General features: G+C 38.9%; 1 protein-coding gene across 1 annotated transcript in view; it reads right to left on the reverse strand.

Moving 5' to 3' along the window:
• The window catches only part of slc27a4 (solute carrier family 27 member 4), a 35,187-nt gene that overhangs the window by 9,331 nt on the left and 10,135 nt on the right, over nt 1–15,721 (reverse strand). The window contains exons 4-11 of the mRNA XM_041811352.1: nt 15,454–15,637; nt 11,912–12,070; nt 7,020–7,089; nt 6,740–6,831; nt 6,520–6,629; nt 3,579–3,788; nt 2,947–3,073; nt 3–140 (exon numbers count right to left, since the gene is read on the reverse strand). Of these exons, the coding sequence (XP_041667286.1) occupies nt 3–140; nt 2,947–3,073; nt 3,579–3,788; nt 6,520–6,629; nt 6,740–6,831; nt 7,020–7,089; nt 11,912–12,070; nt 15,454–15,637 (1,090 nt within the window). The remainder of the gene's footprint in view (nt 1–2; nt 141–2,946; nt 3,074–3,578; nt 3,789–6,519; nt 6,630–6,739; nt 6,832–7,019; nt 7,090–11,911; nt 12,071–15,453; nt 15,638–15,721) is intronic.

Below are 15,721 nucleotides of genomic sequence, written 5' to 3' on the forward strand. Positions count from 1 at the left end.
ACCAGAGAGATAGGCACTGTCTCCCTTCTTGAAGACACTGTGGGCAATCTTCTTGCTAGTGGCTGTTTGGTTGACGTAGCCGTCAAACCTCCGCAGAGGATCGTTCTGGATGATTCTGCCAACGAGCTGGCCAGGCTCACCTACAGTGAGGGAAAGAGAGCAGGAGTTTAGAGAAATTTTCAATTATGTGAAATAAAATTAATATTTCTGATACAAGTGGGAATATTTGAGCTTCATCAAGAGTTTTAGTTTCACTGATGTAAAAGAATGATGTAGAAATGACAGAAGAAGTAATCGCGTCTGACACTGAGATGCCAATTTTTGCTCTTTGTCAAAGCTACTCGTACTTAGACATATTCTGATTAAGCAGTTTCATATGCATGGATATCACACTGGTTATATGCCGGTAGCAGGATTTCAACACCTATTCCTTTTCTGGGTCAGTTATAGGGAATTTCCTAGAATAATGCTTGCTGTGTTTTATATAGGCTCACACCAACTTTTTAGAATTTTTTTTCAAGGGGCCAGCATAAAAATATGTGTGTAAAGTCATACATGGAACAACTCAGGACAAAAAACGTTGTGCAGGAATTTTGTGCATGTGTGAAAGCACTTTATATTGTTAAATTGTACATATAAAATACATGTTTTTATTGGCTGTGATACAAAATATTCTGATAGAGATAGGCTTGAATTAAAACTTATATGAAAAAATAAAAGAGTAAAATTAAAGTCAATTAAAAGCTAGTGTTAAGTATGAACATAAACCAAACATTCATTTAAGAAAAGGCACACAGATAATCAATTTCTCTGTAAAGAACAATACTTTAAAGAAAGAAAATCAATATCAGCAGATCAGACCAGGAAAAAATCCAAAATTGAAAACAGCAAATTGGAATTGGTGCAACTCTAATATACTGTATAAACAGAATTTAAACCACTGTGTTATACAGGCTGTAATCTGTTTTTTTTTTTTGTATATCCAAAGGGAAAAAGGTTTTAAGATGCAGTGTGTAAAACAGATAACATTAGGGAAGTCCAAAAGTAGATTCTAAATAGCAATGCTCACTTCTGGTGGTACCTTTACAAACCAGTGGAATTTAAAAAAATGATATCTGGTATTCATTCCCTTCTGTGGTGCTGTACTGTAGAGATGGGGGAGTAATGGCGCATATTCTAAGTTAAAAAAATTATTGTGTGTGTGTTTTTGTTTTTTATAAATTTGTTCTGCTAAATGCTACTAGGCTTAATATTAAACACTGCACCTTTACAGTGTCTTTCTGCTGAATTATTTATATTTTGTTCAGCAGATTTCTTAATGTGTAGTTCCTCTGCAGCTATGTCCCCCTAGTAGTAGCATCTGTTGTCCGTTTGCGCATCTACTTGTTGAGATCTTCCCTGTCTTTCCAGTTGCACCATCACTCCACAAGGTTTATTTTCTTAATTGTATACTCCCCGTTTGCTTTAAAGGCAAGATTATGACCCAACAGGGGAGAAAAGCAGTTAAATTTGGCACAAACAGCTTTCAGTCTGGTCAGTGTTGTTGTGTATTCTGGCACATCGTCAGCATTGAAGTGGATGCTTACAACACACAATGAGTGAAGTGAATGCTTAGTTGGCTTGGGTAGCATTGAGAGATGCTATTTGTGGTGGCTACAGCATGTATCTCAGCACTTTATTCTGGTATATTGGTCATATCTGTATATTGAAGGCGGCCCAATTTTTAGATTAAAAAGTTCATCTTGTACAGTGTATTTTACGTCATGTCTTTCAATGGATTTTTTTAAATGTATAGCCCAAATTCATATACAAAGCTGCCATTTTACAAAGCAGGCAGATCCAGACCATACTCTTTGTTATTATATTATTCATATAGACCCAACATCAATCCACCATAAACTCAGCACTAAGCACCACATATATAGATAGGGATTTAGGAGGTAGCCAGGTAGGTAGGACTTTATCTACAGGAACAGGATAGTGGAAACACCAAGAAATTAAAGAGAAGGAGCAGTGAATAAGACGAAAGAGTGAAGCCACAGGTCTGTCCCAAACCTGGGCTGGGACAGCCATGAGGTGTCTACCAGAGCAGGGGTTCCCAAATTTTTCAGCCTGTGACCCCCAAAAACGGTGTCAAAGATTGAGGACCCCCATCTTCCCTTGAGGGGGATAAAGCGTATATTTCACAAAGCATCATGGACAAAACTTTCATTCTAGGTATCTACAACTTTTACTTGCATTAAAGCACATGTATCACTTAATAACTATGTTTTGATTTAAATTTGAACTCATTTTAACAATATTTTTTTTTAGAATAGTAGATACAAGTTATGATTTCAAATCATATAAAATTTCTCTTTGTTCTATGGAAAGCATTCTGTGACCCCCCTTCACTGTCTTGTGACCCCCTTGGGGTCCTGACCCCCACTTTGGGAACCACTGTACTAGAGGACAACGGCCTCTGCACACAGGATTTCACCCAGCTGCAATGCCATCTGCGCCCTGAGGCCAAGCAATATTTTAAGCGGGTGTGTTGAAGCCTTGTAACAACAATATAAATCTATGAGCTAAGTGGCAATCCAGCTTACTCACGAAGCAAGCTCTACTGCCACCTCCACCATTACTATACCGTCTGTATAGACTTATGGTTTCTAATACATCATAATTGTCTATGAATCTGTTTATTTCTTTCTGTTTAGTAGCTTGCTTGTGCAAGACAGTCATGTAATTTTTGTTATAAGGGAGTTAAAAAAATGTTTACAAGTAGAAAAGACCAAAATTACTATGAGCTCCTAAACAGTGCAGACTAAAGCGTTATTTTACTGATGATAAAGCATGCAATGTTTGCAAGAATATATGAGTGACCATGCATACTGAGGTGTTTTTTTTTAAGGCCCATTTTGTCCTTTAATGATAATGTGTAACATTTGTGGACATTAAACCTACCGGGTTTACAGGGAATACAGACACCATCAGGCCCTCTAATGAGCTCCATGGTCTCTTCGTCAACCCTCACCAGTCTGATGGGGTAGATGAAAGGCATAATCTGACTGTTGAAGCCGCATGCTCCGACCTGGTCAAAAAAACAACAACAAACACAAAGCTTTTAGTGTTTGAATAAGATGAGAGGCAGCCAGAAAGCTGCAGAGAAAACAACACATTTTTAAAATAACAGAAGACATAAAATGAAGGACAGAAAAAAGAAAGCCTTTGAACATGGATGAAACTGTCAGGTTAAAAGACGTGAGTGGGTGGTGGGAGTCTTAAGGACTTCAGAAGAGGGTATGACAATACAGTGTTGCTCATTTAAAGAGAAGTTGTTTTTTTGATGGGTTAGATGAAGTTTTTAATATTAGTAGTGCACTCTGTACAAAAGACAGCCTGAAACATGGTTAAAAACATAGCAGTGAAGTAAAGGGCCATCAGGCGTCAAGGTGAGAACATCCAAAAAATAGAGTTTTAAAGTACAGCAGCACTCAGGATTGACCCATTACAACTCACTTTAAAAAGCCTGAACTATCCCTTTAAAAATGACTGACAAAAGCCTGTGTTTGGCTTGTCACAGGACACATTCCCACCTTGTTGTCAAAGTTGCCCAGGCTGCAGTTGCACTCTGTGGCTCCGTAGAACTCGGCGATCTGGGGTATATTAAAACGGTTCATGAACTCCTCCCATATGGATTGTCGCAGGCCATTACCAAGCGCCATGCGGACGCAATGTTGCTTTTCTGTGTCCCGTATGGGCTGGTTCAGCAGGTATCGGCAGATCTCACCGATGTACTGCACAATCTGGAGGAAAACAGAGATAAGGATAGAGTAATTACTGTTTATATATCAAGCTAACAATAATAAAAATGGACATTTTTTTAGATTAACAGCCAGAAGACATTAATCTGTGCACCTCTCTGCAAGATTTAAGATGCTTTTACTGCAAGTGGTTGAATTTGGCCCAATAGTACACCACAATCATAAACTGTCAGCTCTGACATGGACAAAATTAGATGTGCATATATTGTTTTTAAATCATGATTAGAAATATAATGAATGACAGCTGACAGGGGCAACAGTAAAATCATTTTTTAAAAGTAAAGAGGATCTGCTAATTTTCTTAGGAAAAAACATCCTCATTTTTTTTGGAAAAAACTAACACGTTTTGATATTTCAAAGTTGATTATTTACAAAAGATCAAACTCAAAATATTTGTGTTTATTAAGTTGTAAATCTATGAGAAAAAAAAATTCTAAGGTTACGAGTCATACATTTTTACACTTGCAACTCAAAATGTTCATTTTAATTACCTCTGCCAAGGAGGTTATGTGATCGGGTGGGTTTGTTCGTTTGTTCGTTTGTTCATTTGTTTGTTTGTTCGTTTGTTTGTTAGCAACATAACTCAAAAAGTCATGGAAGGATTTTCATGACATTTTCAGGAAATGTCAGAAATGGCATAAGGAAGAACTGATTCGATTTTGCGACTGATCCGCATCACCGTCTGGATCCAGGAGTTTTTTAAAGGATTCTGGACTGCTGGGAGATAGGGCTAATGGTGGAGGTCTGCGCTGTTACCACTTTACACCAGGAGATGGCGGACATGAGTAACTTATTCAAAGTTTTGAAGTTTATAGAGTTTGAAAGACACACGCCGGTCGAGGAGTCGAGTCGAAGCGTAACAGAGAGAAAGACAACGAATTGTAGCAAGAATACTCACAATGCTGGGAGGAATAGAGGAATATTCACCCTCTGCCATGACTTCCACACGTAGCGAAGCCAATGCTTTGCCTCATCGTGTCTCCACCCCACCAGGGAGGGAATAATCGGCGAATTAGATTTTGGGAGTCATCCGGATCACTGTCTGGATCCAGGAATGTTTTTAAAGGATTCTTCACTATTGGGAGATAGGGCTAACGCCAGAGGTCTGTGCTCCCTGAGTGCTTTTCTTGTTTTTAAAGTCCAGAATTTATGACATTATAAAGTCGTTTATTTACAAGAAACCAGACTGAAAGCTTCATCAGTCTCAGTAGGAAGTATCATCTGGTTAGACTCCCAACATCAGCTCTTGCGCAGGCAAAAACAGACTCCTCTGATATGAATGTCCTCAACATGATAGGCTATTTTAGATTTTATAATCTAATAAATTTTGGTTCATGTAAACTAATGACTTTTAAAGTAAAAAATTTCAACTTTTTTCAGGTAAATTTATGACTTTTTAGACTTGAAAATTTCAAGTTTTTTCTTGAAAATTTAGAGTGGCCCTTGTAGCAATGATGGAAAATGTATATGTAGATCCTTTGGCAAGGACCTATTAAATAAGTGGCCTATTATGCTGGGATTTTGTAAATAAAAACAGATAAAATTGATTTAAAATTTTTCCAAGTGGGAGGCTTGGGGGGTGGCTAGGCTTTTTTTTAAATGAGTAGGGGGGCATATGTAAAAAAAGGTTGGGAACCAATGCTCTAGACCAGCCTTTACCAAACTTAAATTTGCCACAACTTACTTTACGTTTCTTGTTGGGGTTTTATGAGGATATTGGAGGGCCCCAGAAGATTTTAAAGTTTCAAAGTATTTTATATCCTTATTTTATTTCACAAATAGAATTTCAGTGTGCATGCTAAGTTTTCAGAGGCATTAACATTACTATAAAAGAATTTGCGGAGACAAAGTAGACGAGCCACTACCATTTACTTTGTTTTCATCAGTGTATGCAAAGTCACCTATATTCTCCTCTCTAAAATTCATTTCTTGAAAATGCTCTTTGTGACTCCACAAACTCTTTCCTAGTAATGTAAATGTCTTTAAAGGGAGTGCCAAACTCTTACAATCTGGATACATGTGCATTGTGCAATGTTGACCAGCAGATAATTTAACACCAGTTCTCACTGTGCTAAACATGTCATCAGGTATTTTATGATCATTAACAATGTGGTTTCGGAATAAAAACAGGTTTTTGATTGGTTTCGATTAATTCTCAATGGCCTCTTGCAAACAATCTGCAGTACCTCTGGGACCAACCAGATGACCAAAACACTGCTCTGGAGGTTTCCTACAGTAGCACATAATTCATACATGTATAGGCAAGTTTAAAAGAATGCTCATGATGGACGCTGGACGCATTCACAAATGCAATGTAAAACAGCAAGTTTATCTCTGGCCTTACTTGGTGAAACAGCTGTGAAATTACTCTCAGGAAATCCAAAGGACATTTAAACATGGGCATTTAGTGTTTGTCCATTATTACCACTGTCACACAGAAGTGATGATTCTTTTGGCAATCAATGGCCAGTAGTGTGTTTTGCTCCACCCTTTAGGATCAGATAGGGACACTTGCTACCCCAAAAGGGATGCCAAAAGGTAATAAGGCACAGATGGGATGTCTTGGCACCTTTCCTGACTTTAGACAGTAGAAATGAAAATAACTAAGTATTGTACCAAACTGAGGTGGAGCACTTGATGGAAACACACCATGAGAGGTGCAGCTCTGCCCACTTAATCTGCAGCAGTGTCTTGTTATCTACATTATACTCACAGTGCAGTTGTATTTGACACAGTCATCCCAGAAACGCGAAGCAGAGAACTTCTTTCTGATCACTACAGTCATACCGTGTATTATACACTGGCCCACTCCCACAATGTTTCCTGTAAATATAGAAATGAGCTGTTAGCATCATCAAAAGCAGATGGACTTCCTGATGTAAGAGTTTTTTAAAATTAAAATCCAATTCCACCATTCTCAGAGAAAGTTTTACCTGCAGAGTGGTAGAGTGGAAGGCAATCATACAACACATCATCTGGTGTCATCCTAAAGCCATAATACACCAAAGCTGCCATGCGGTAGTACCTGAAAACCAGGGAAGGAGTGGGGCAAAGCAAAGTAAAAGGGAAAGCAGTCAAAACAAAACCAGTTTTATCATCCATTCTCTTCTAACAGGATTTATATTAAACATGAAAGCTGTAAAGATGAAAAAAAAAAAGCCAGCAGCTGCTTGTCCTGTGTATCTGTTAGCCCACTGCAGGAGTCCTTCCTACCTGCTGTGCACAACAATAGCAGCTTTAGGCATCCCAGTGGTTCCTGACGTGTAGATGTAGAACAGGCGATCTGAAACACACAGAGGAGTAAGAGTCAGATAATATTCATGACAACAAATACAACTGCTTTGGCTGGCTTCAGCAATTTAGTAAGGGCTTTAAAACAAAAAGCTCTCTGGTTTAAATGTGCAGTTTGTCTTTTTATCTGTTTGAAACTCCAACCCTGGAAAAACAGAGAATATACACTCTCTAATTTTGATGTACAGCGAGACCTGGATTTAAAAGTTATACATAAATTCTTTGTATATGCTGAATAGGTAACACTAAACATATGTGTTTGCATTTGCTCAACAAAACAAAACATTTAGGTGCAATAACATCTCTTAATCACCACAAAAATATTTGGGCTACATGAGTGCTAGCCTAAATATGGTAACATGGCTGCAACTGTCGGAGACGTGAAAGTGTAAAGATCATTACAGATCACACTTTATTTCTGTGAAAGCCATCTTGGCTGTCATTGGTTACTTGTGTTGTTCAAGAGCTAGAGTGAGTGAGTAGTTAGGGCATGATTCATTGTCCTGATAATTAACTTGTCCATTTGTTTTTTTATCTATTAAAATCATTTTTACCCTGAAAAATTCATATTAAGGGTGCATGGCAATCTGTACCATACCCGAGCATGCTTGAGCCCCCAAATCCAGTTTGTTTGACTAGTGCAAGTGCTCTGTATTGCACTGAAGCATTCAGTTCATTTTCCCGGCTCTGGTATAGATGGAAGAACTTGGCTTTGGCAAGGTGTGGTCACTCACATATCTGCACAAGCAGTGGTGCACAATGTGCAAGTGATGTATGGTCAATATCACAGTTCCTCTTGACAATCAATTTAAACAATGGCGGAGTGTCAGAGGGCTGTATCTAATAACAACTTCTAATAAGCCACAAAAGTGAGTAAAGTTACTGCCATGCTGTCTGTGTGTTTATCCATAGTGCCAGCTCTGCAAGGCTGAGCTTCTTGAAACTGCGTGTATCATTTTACAAAATGACGGTGTATGCTAAGGCCAGTGAGGGACAATAACGCCTCAGCACTGTATGGAGCAACACCGTAAACCCTGATAGCTATCCAGACTCACATAAATTAAGTTTGGTCAGGACCACTTTACCAAGAAACACACATGTTTGCAGCTTTGAATATTTCTTTATCAGCAGTTATTAATTAGCACTTATGCTATTATTTATATTCAGCCATGAGCCAACGTGGAGAGCATTAAGCAGGAACAGCACACGCTCTTTCTATGCTGATAAGGAAAGCCTAAGGCAGCAGAGCCCAGAGCAGAGCAAGCATCACCGAGCAGTCTGGTTCAGTTAAGTCAGATACAGAATGAAGGAGGAGCTGGGGTGCAGAAGGGGTTGCAAGAGCAATTAAGCAGTTTAACATTACTTGACAGTCAGATTTATGCACCTGTTACTAGGTCTTACCAAGTAATGTTTATTTGCAGGGTGAAGAAAATCATTTAAGTGCTTACTTAAAGGAAAAAAGTAAACACTTTTGAAACACAAGTGAAGTTCCTGCTACTTAAAAAAAACATCTTTCAGTGAATATTGCTGAAGTATCTTAAGTTACTCAAACTCAAGAGCAAGTGCACAACACAAAATTTTCTTTTGTAAATGCAGCACACAATATTTACAATATTTATTCTACTGAAGTCAAAAAGCTATTTTACTTTATTTTTTAAAGACATTATTTTTTGCATGACTTTTTAAAAGTCAGGTTTACTAATTAGGTTTTACAGTGAACTGACATGAATGTGAGTACAGCCAGAAACTAAACGAGGCAGCAGCAGCCTACTGTATTGTTCCCAACCTTGGGACTCACACCAGCTCTGTCTGCTCTGAGGTTGTCAAAATTGGATTTGCATATACCAACTAAGGAGCTAAAGTAGGTATTTCTGGCACAACTGGTATTTCTGAATGACTCAATTAGACCTATAATAATAAAACTGTTCTCAAAACTACAAGTGTTGCTAGAGCTCTTTGTTTCCTACATATCAACTAAAATCATGGTTTAACACTTATCAGACAGTTTATAGAAAGGTCTTAGCCTCAAAACAATAGCCTCAAAACAATATTAAATCTGTTATTTAGCATTTTATAGTCTCCTCCATCAGCTGTGCACATAAGCAGGATGAACAGAGCTACATGAGCAAATACATGAGAAATTCAAGGCTGTAGTGGCTAAATTTCTCTGTGGAAAACTAATTATTCTGGACCGGTTACTTAGTTGTCTCAAGACTGAGCGAGCAAACCTTTTTTTTTTAATATGTGCTGTAAATTTTCCCTACAACACAACGATATTGATGACGGAGGAATCTGCAGCCTGATGTTAGGTGCTATCAACATGATAAAAAAAACGCAGGAAAAACAATTAAAGTGAGACACTGTCCCTCGTATAGAGACCGATCTATTGTACAGTAATTTCAGAAATAAATCACTTCAAATTGAGAGATGGCAAGAGTCATTTTTGCCTTTTTCTTACTCTGTCATTCTTAACACTCTCTCTCTCTCCTATTTCCAGGCCTCTCGGCCACCCTGTCTCTCTAATAAAGGCACCTTTAAAAGAAAAAAGAAGAAAAAAGTCCATTGCACGGCAGCTCTAAGCTCAGCTGATAAAATGCAAAGATGCTACATTTTGTATTCCACATCATTTAGACAGATGCTGGAATGATACAGGATGCTGTATGCTAAGAGATAATGAGCTCTTAGAGGGGAGGTTTTTGACTGATCATTATGTAAAAAGTCTATAACTTTCTATCCTGATTATCAACGCTGTGGTGTAAATTGGTTCCCCTCCTTGACCCGTACGCTGTGTTACACGTTGCCTTGGGAACAAGCTACCGTCTGGTGATGAGTCATCGGTAATTGTGAGTAGCCGTAGTAGCCGTGTGTGAGAGCAGAGAAATCTGGGTGAAAATAATTTCTCTGTAGCTATTAAACACTGTACAAATAAAACAAGACAAATTCAGTTAAATGCAGTGAAATGTTGTTTATCAGTACATTTAACTTGTTTGGTATTTATTTGTATATATTCCACTACATAAAATTGGATTAAATAACTGATTCCAATTTTAAAAAACTACTTTACAGGTTATTTTAACATAATTGTGATTTTTTTTTTTGTTAAGGTATCCTTTTTCATTTTTTTGTAAAAACAAAATAATCAAATGTTTACAGGTTAAAACAAACTTTTAAACAGCCCTGGTTTAAAGTGACCACACTTTAGTGGGTACATCCATACCATGTATAAACATTACGTCTTCAGTCAACCTGATATCTGAACCTGAGCTCACTTGTCTGCTTGTTATGCAAACAGCAGTTAATTCATCATTACTGTGGCTGTCTTACTGTAGCTTGGTATCCCTACATGCTTTGTGCAGCGAAGCTGCTGGTGAAAGGAGTGAATGAGGAGGTAATAAGCCCCAGCAGTCTATGTAATGTTGTCATAAAAATGCTTTTGAAAGACAAAGTGATTTAGAAATCATGTTGGATAGTGGTTTAAAATGGCAACTCAGTTCAAAATCCTGTTACATGGGAGTCCTGATGTGTCGTTCACAGATGAGCTGGTTATACAGTAAGAGCTGGCTCCCTTTTCAAAAACGTTTTTTTTTTCCCACATTTTTGTTGTTGTTTTAAAGACTTAAAAAAGGCAAAATGAAGAAGCGTTTGGTAATCAAAAGATTGGCTCTTATTACATAGCAAAGCAAAATGATCTGGATCTTCTTCTTTCATAATTCCCAACATAATTCGGTGCCTACATGCGTATAAAAATCAGTCTGATCCAATACGTGGTAGTATGCACGTAGCTGTTTTACAAATCCACCAAGGAGAAGACATAAGAAAAAGCAACCACCTTGGTCATGATGAAATGATGACCAGACCATGATAGTTTATTTTTCATGCCAGCCAAAGATTCCATCCTGCCATCATTTTTAAGAAACCAACAATGACCCTCAACTTACACATCGGTACAGCTCAGAGGATGAAATAGGCCCGTTCTGCATGGATACAATGGTTTTAGAGGAGACAGGATACATTTATTGACTACAACTTGTGGTCATTTGTAAAGTAAGTCATAACAGACAATTTATTTACCAGATTCTGATTATTTCCACTGTGCATTGAAACATTTGTGGACAAACTGCAAAGCCTGGAAAGGAAGTTTTGTTTCTAAGACTACAACATATAGCTGATATAAGTCTATGCCCCATATCAAGGTGAGGTTGCATTCACATCTCATCTGTACCCGCCAGAGTCCAGGCTGAGACGACCTCTCTAAGTGGGCCAGGGCCCAGTGCCCAGTGGTTGGACATAAATAAAGCTATGCTTTTTGTTAACTTGCAGAATACTGCAGATCACATCAGCTGATAGGAATATCTTTAATAAATGCCAGTATGTGTTGTGTCTTAACAACCAATCTAATCTTGATGTAGTGATTTCAGTGCGCCCTCAGCATAGTGTATGCTGTTCTGTAAACCAGCAGCTGCTGCATCATCGCTTTCTGAAATGAAAGAAAGTCTCAGACAAAAGCATAAAATTCAGTTGAAAGCCTGTTGATATTTCTGAGCAGTATTTGAATCCTCACTCTGATTGAACGATGTGATTTAATTATGCATTTCTAAAAGTATGACTCACCACTCGCCAGCTGATCTACGCTTTCAGACAAACAGCAAATGCAAACAAATGACAGCCTATAACTGGTTGTGCCAGCTGGAGTGACAACTACATCTTTGGTTGCAGGATTATTAAAAAACATCCTCCAATAAATTCCTTATAGTTAAATAAACACCTGTGAACTCTGATCTACATTTGTAAGTGTTTAATGAGATAATTCTAACCGGTGAAGCAGCGTTGTGGCCGGCTTGGCAGATGAGATGGGGCACTGTCCAGCAGGGGCTCCAGGCACTCGGTTCCAGGTGGGACTCGTTTGGGGTCCAAGTCTCCGCAACAAAACACTTGCACTTTGGTCCCCATTGAGCTGTGGACCTCTGACACCGCTATGAGAGAAAGAAAAGCACATTTGGTTCCAATATTATAAACTCAAGAGCACTGATGGAGGTACATCAACAAGCAGGAGTAAATTGGATGAGAGTAAAAGAAAGGTGATTTAATAGCAAGGAACAAGGAAGGAATTGAGATCAGTATTAAGAAAGGGTGCTGCCAAGGGTGAAAACCAGGAGATGAAAAGCCTCAAGATAAAAATGTTGACAAAAAAGACTAGCTACAGCGCGAAAAAAGGAAGAAAGTATACTATAGTCTCTTTGTGACGCAGACAGAAGAAATAAAACAGTGAAACATGTTTCCCCCTTAAAAGAAATAAACTGTGTTTTAATCTAAAAGCCTGGTGTCTCACTGGCCAACAGTTGAGTCTGCATTTCCAATTACTTAAGAGGCATGGAGCACATGACAAGTCTGGGGTCCAAATCACAGACTGCTCCATCAATCTCCGCATGAATAGCACAAAACCATTCCCTCTTTACAGCTGTCGATATAAGGGCTTTTCAGGTTGGGCAGGGACCCAAAAAGGGGTAATGAGGAGATTGAAATAGGTCCCTTAATTCATTTTTGACTACTCTACTGAGCTGCTGCACTTGTACATGATGAGTGCCTTCTATGTCTTGGTAATATTAATGTGGGTATCATTGAACACTGCAGGTTAGGACTTTAAGCTGTTGGTTTGATTTGGACATTATTCAGTGTTATTGCCAATAAATATAACTAATTGCTGCACACTGAGCAGCTTCTTGGCCACTAATTTAATGATCTATTTTTCAGTTTAGCATAAAAGGTTAAGAGCATTAAGTGGGAGGACAGTTCTGATTGTAAACCATTAATATGCTGCAATTTTCAACAGTTAAAACCAGCAATAAAGCTGATTATATCACCAGAGTGAGTCAAATATCAATACAGCAATAAACAGTGCATCCGGAGAGTATTCACAACGCTTCACTTTTTCCACATTTTGTTGTGTTACAGGCTCATTCCAAAATGGAATAAATTCATTTTTTTCCTCAAAATTCTACACACAACACCCCATAATGACAATGTGAAAAAAGTTTTTTTTTTTTTTTTTTTTGCAAGTTTATCAGTGCACAAACATTTTCAGATCTCTCCAGAGATATTCGATCGGATTCAAGTCTGGGCTCTGGCTGGGCCACTCAAGGACATTTACAGAGTTATCCTAAAGCCACTCCTTTGATGCCCCAGTCCGAGGTCAAAAGTGCTCTGGAGCAGGTTTTCATCCAGGATGTCTCTGTACATTGCTGCATTCATCTTTCCCTCAATCCTGACTAGTCTCCTAGTTCCTGCCGCTGAAAAAAAATCCCACAGCATGATGCTGCCACCACCATGCTTCACTGTAGGGATGGTATTGGCAAGGTGATGAGCGGGGCCTGGTTTCCTCCAAACATAACGCCTGGCATTCACACCAAATAGTTCAATCTTTGTCTCATCAGACCAGAAAATTTTCTTTCTCATGGTCTGAGAGTCCTTCAGGTGCCTTTTGGCCAACTCCAGGAGGGCTGTCATATGCCTTTTACTAAGGAGTGGCTTCTGTCTGGCCACTCTACCATATAGACCTGATTGGTGGATTGCTGCAGAGATGGTTGACCTTCTGGAAGGTTCTCCTCTCTCCACAGAGGACCGCTGGAGCTCTGACAGAGTGACCATTGGGTTCTTGGTCACCTCCCTGACTAAGGCCCTTCTCCCCCGACTGCTCAGTTTAGATGGGGGGGGGGCAGCTTTAGGAAGAGTTCTGGTGGTTCTGAACTTCTTCCATTTACGGATGATGGAGGCCTCTGTGCTCATTGGGACCTTCAAAGCAGCAGAAAATTTTCTGTACCCTTCCCCAGATTTGTGCCTCGAGACAATCCTGTCTCGGAGGTCTACAGACAATTCCTTTGACTTCAGGCTTGGTTGGTGCTCTGACATGCACTGTCACCTGTGGGACCTTATATAGACAGGTGTGTGCCTTTCCAAATCATGTCCAATCAACTGAATTTATAACATGTGGACTCCAACTAAGCTGTAGGAACATCTCAAGGATGATCAGCGGAAACAGGATGCACCTGAGCTCAATTTTGAGCTTCGTGGCAAAGGCTGTGAACACTTATGTACATGTAGTGTCTTAGTTTTCATGTTTAATAAATTTGCAAATATTTCAAAAAAACCTTTTTTCACATTGTCATTATGGGGTGTTGTGTGTAGAATGTTGAGGAAAAAAATGAATTAATTCCATTTTGGAGTGAGGCTGTAACAACAAAATGTGGAAAAAGTGAAGCGTTGTGAATACTTTCCGGATGCACTGTGTCATTGTGCTGATAAGCGTGTTAATATTATCACATTTCATTACATTATCAGACATAAAATCATCATATATTGATATTTCAGCTAAAACCATACAATGTTTTAAACAGATTTCATTGGCAATTTGACTCATTTTGCCTCTACTTTATGAATCCTCATGATGGAGCTAGTGAAATGAATTATTAGGGCTATACAGTGCCTTTAAAAGTGTTCACTGCCTAGAATGTTTTACTCTTTTGCTGGTTTTATACATTAATCATGGTTAATATGATTTGGCATTCAGAGAAAATATATAATGTGAAATAAGTGACTGAATAGATATTCACCCCCTTCAAATCAGTATTTAGTAGATGCACCTTTGACTGCAGTCACAGCACAGAGTCTTTGTGGACTCAATCAGGATCTTTAAAATACACAGCAACATTTAAGTCGTGTTTTAGTGTTCTAGTCTCCTAGATGAAAACTAAACTCTCTTTTTTTCAGAGCTTTTATATCAAAGACGCATTGGCTGCAAAAGTCAGCAGAAATGTTCATATCTGCATGCGGATGCAAATAACTATGTGCATACCTGCAACGTATTGTGTCGTGAGTTGGCCTGTGATTCCCACCCTTAATTGCTAATATATTAAAACAACAATTGACCCTACATACCAAGTGTAACATGGTAAACTTTGGTTTAAAATCTGATCAAGTTAATTATCAATCAGACCTCTCAGACCAGTTCATAGACTGAACACTGCAGATAGTTGATAAAGACAATTCTCCACTTTACTGTTCATTACTTCTCTCCCTCTCTCCATCCATCAGCCATTAAAGCTCCCTTCTCTGATATTCAGGAGACACCTCCCCCCTACCCATCTATCTTTTATGACCTCTGTTGCTTCCTTCCTGCACCACTTACCTCTCTTATCACAGCAGAAGCATAGAGGCACTCTTTAGCTTCATAGATACAGAAACACTTAGGATTTTTTTCCCATAAACTTAACCATATTTCTACTTTCCCATATACCCTGTGGATGCTTCTCTAATCCCTGACTCAGCCCATTCCCTTCCCATTCATCTTCCCTGTTCTTACCGTCAGTCAGCTCTGCGCCAAACACCACAGCCTTGGCATTGGAGATGGTAACACAGTGGACCAAGGCCTCCAGTCTCAAATTAAAGTTGATGAGAGCAGCTTCGACTCCGATCTTGGCCATACCCAGCCAGAGGCCAACATACTGGGACCTGTTCTCCATGAAAAGGGCCACAACGTCACCCTCCTGAAGAGAGAAGCAGCAGAAAGAAAGGCTTGTCAAACTGATTCCAATTAACTGCTTTTTCATTTAATGCAGGCCTCTATGGAA

Source organism: Cheilinus undulatus, linkage group 17, assembly GCF_018320785.1.
Source record: "Cheilinus undulatus linkage group 17, ASM1832078v1, whole genome shotgun sequence".
Taxonomy (NCBI): Eukaryota; Metazoa; Chordata; class Actinopteri; order Labriformes; family Labridae; genus Cheilinus; species Cheilinus undulatus.